Genomic DNA, 3,032 nt, shown 5'->3' with positions numbered 1-3,032 from the left:
TCGCCCGGCGGGCCCGGGGCAGCGTTTCTCCGCACCCGGCGGAGCCGGCAGGGCCCTGTCGTGCGTCAGCGCCGAGAGCGCCGGCCCGAGCCCTGGGCAGCGGCCTAGGTGGCCGTGGGCACCCGCGGGTGGTGTGAGGTGTCCCTGTGACACCCGTGGGTCGCCTGTGGTGGCCATGGGGCCACCTGTAGGGGACATGAGGTGTCCCTGTGACACCCATGGGTGACCTGTGTTGGCCATGGGGGCACCCGTGGGTGATGTGGCGTGTCCCTGTGACACCCATGGGTGGCCTGTGATGGCCATGGGTGCACTCACGGGTGACGTGGGGCATCCCTGGGTGATGTGAGACATCCCTGGAGCCTCCATGGGTGACACAGGGTGCCTGTAGGGCACCCGTGGGTGATGTGAGGCAGCCTTGGATGACCCACAAGTGATATGGGGCAACTGTAGGACATCTGTGGGTGATGTGGGGCATCCCTGGGCAACCTGTGGGTGACAGGGGATGGCCACAGGTGACATGTGGTTGGGGGGGACCCATGGATGGTATCATCAGAGTTACTTCCGTGGGTAAATTACTCTGGAACACTCACATGGAGCTGTGTGACCAGGGAGGTCATAGAAGAGATGTTGTACCTCTCTCTGCCAGCTGGCATAAAGCCTGGCTTCCCAGGGCCCGGAGTTGGTCGGGATTATTCCTGGGAGGTCTGTGCACAGATTTGGGAGCTCCAGTGCCCTGTGAGCTCATTGTGTCCTGCGGGAAGGGTCTGACAGCCCTCTGGGTTGTTAGGCTGCTGTGGGATCTGAGCGGGATTAGAGGCTGCAGCAGTTCCCATGTAGGGATGTGTTAGGATTTATCAGATTGTAACTCTGCTGTGTCCCGCCATTCCCACCAGCAGCCATGGTGAACTTTGCCCAAGCTGTGCGTGATCACTGGGTCCACATCCTTGTTCCCTTGGGATTCGTGATTGGATGCTACTTGGACAGGTGGAACGATGAGAAGCTGTCGGCCTTCAGGAACAAGAGCCTGCTGTATCAGAGGTCAGGATGTTCAGCTGCTCTGCAAAGTGCTTCACAGCTCTTTTTAAGAGACTTAAGTATGGGGGGGGGGTCGAAATAAATTGTGGGGGGGGGGGGAGAAAACAATCTGTGATGCTGTCAAAATATTAAAGGGAAGAAAGCCCTAAACCCTCCAGCCAGCGTAGATGAAGGGTTGAGTTCACCAGTGCCCCCCAAAAGCCAGGGCTTTGGGAGCCGCCCCCCTCGGGAGTTAGAGGGTCGTTAACTGCCAAGAAGCTCTGTGTCCCACAACCTGGGAACCGTCGTTTTGTCTCTCTGTAAAACTTCAGTGGGAAACACAGGGCTTGAATTTTAATTTTCAGCTTTTCAGTGGATTATAGCAAACTTCTGTCTTGAAATGATCACAGCACTTTTTAACTAAATACTTCTATAAATTTGTGTCATTTGAAAATAATAACCAAGCTTTTGGAAATTAATATTTATGTCGGCAGCTGCTGTATCTTCCCTGGGGGTGCAATTATAAAATCTGACCCCTTTGGGCTCGCAGCTGACCTCTTGGGGAGGGTTTAGATGACGTAACGCGTTGCCTCATCTGTGCCACATCTCCTAATTCTGTATTAGTCCGTAGGGTTAATGAAACAGGAGAAAAAAAATCACTCTGCACAGCATGGACTAATTAGTAGTAGGTAGTTAAGGTTTCGGTCCACTGAAGCTTTGGGAAAAAAAGAGGAAACTTCTCAGTATTGAAAGATTTTTAACTGACAATGATCACAAGGAAAGTTAAATTTATGCATAACTCTCAAAATTAAGGTATTCTAGAGTAATTGATTACATTAATTAGTAATTATTCCTCAAAAAATATCCTAATTTTAGTCTCTCCTCTGTTTTTTTGCAGAGAGCTGAAGCCTGGTGAAGAAGTGACATGGAAATAAAGGCTACTGCCGAGGCGGAAAATATTTTCGTTCAATTCATCTTCTTCTCTCAGATGTTGGAAGAATGGGGTGGTGGGTTTTATCTCCAGGGAATATGTAAAGCTACAGAAAAGGACACCTGCAATTCGTTAGGGCTAGTTTAATTTCCAATCTTATTTTTCGGAAGATGTAATTACACGACCAATAGGTGTCCAGAAATTCCATTAGTCCCTAAGCGTTGAGAAACTCCTGTCCTCAGAATTCACACTCTGGAGGGGGAGGAAGAGCTGTGTAATAAACACAAACTATGCAAAAATCACTGATGTTGTTCTTGATCTGTGGGGTTTGGGGTTCGTGTGTGTGTGCGTGTAGCTGATCGACAAACCCGCCTTCAAAGGAACACTTTACACAGATCCAGAACGGGGCCGACAGTGGTTTCTGTGCTTGCACTAGTGCGTGGTGGTCAGAGCTCCATCATGACGGCTTGTTCCGGTCACTCGCGTGATGCTGAGACAGCCAGCACTGCAGCTGCTTCTTGGAGCGTCGGCAAAGATGCTACTTGATTTCGCTGTTCCCTTACCTAGGATGATTTCAGTATTTCATGTCTGAGATAAGCACCATCCTGGGGAGACACAAAGTAAAGCAGAGGAGAGGAGCTTCTGCTTAATCTGGGCGTCTCGGGAGGCTTCTAACTGACCCTCACCCTTGGAGGACCTGAAGGGCCTGGCAAAGGAGCTGGAGACAAAGAACAGCCAGCAGGTGGTGGGTGCTCAGCACTGGGGATAGGGATAGTCCAGGCTGCTGGGCTCTGGGAGCATGCCAAAGCACCAGTGTCCGGCTTTCCCTGGTAGCAGCCAGCAGGTGTTGGAGAGTAGGACAGAGCTTCCACTGAGGAGCTGAAGGACCTGAAGGCTGTGGTGACGAGGCTGGAGAAGAGAAGAGTCTGCGTTCAAAATTCAGTCCTGACCCCCACCACCCCCCCCTCCATCCCTCCAAGTCACCAGTGCTCCCCACAAGTGCTCCCCCTGTCCTCAAGCGCCCACACCGGGGACAGCAGCTGGCCCTCCACCTCAGTCATCACCTGTGGGGAGGAGCAGACAGGAC

At 51.9% G+C, this 3,032-nt stretch overlaps 1 protein-coding gene across 1 annotated transcript; it reads left to right on the top strand.

Moving 5' to 3' along the window:
* The first annotated feature begins 898 nt into the window (after window positions 1-898).
* On the top strand, window positions 899-1,949 carry NDUFB1 (NADH dehydrogenase (ubiquinone) 1 beta subcomplex, 1, 7kDa). The gene is made up of 2 exons (XM_009895344.1): window positions 899-1,038; window positions 1,913-1,949. The coding sequence occupies exons 1-2, from the start codon at window positions 899-901 to the stop codon at window positions 1,947-1,949; spliced, it is 177 nt and encodes a 58-aa protein (XP_009893646.1).
* The last annotated feature ends 1,083 nt before the right edge of the window (window positions 1,950-3,032 follow it).

Source organism: Charadrius vociferus, unplaced genomic scaffold, assembly GCF_000708025.1.
Source record: "Charadrius vociferus isolate BGI_N301 unplaced genomic scaffold, ASM70802v2 scaffold140, whole genome shotgun sequence".
NCBI lineage: Eukaryota > Metazoa > Chordata > Aves > Charadriiformes > Charadriidae > Charadrius > Charadrius vociferus.
The sequence above is the reverse complement of the archived record's forward strand: the minus strand, read 5'-3'. Positions and strand labels throughout refer to the sequence as shown.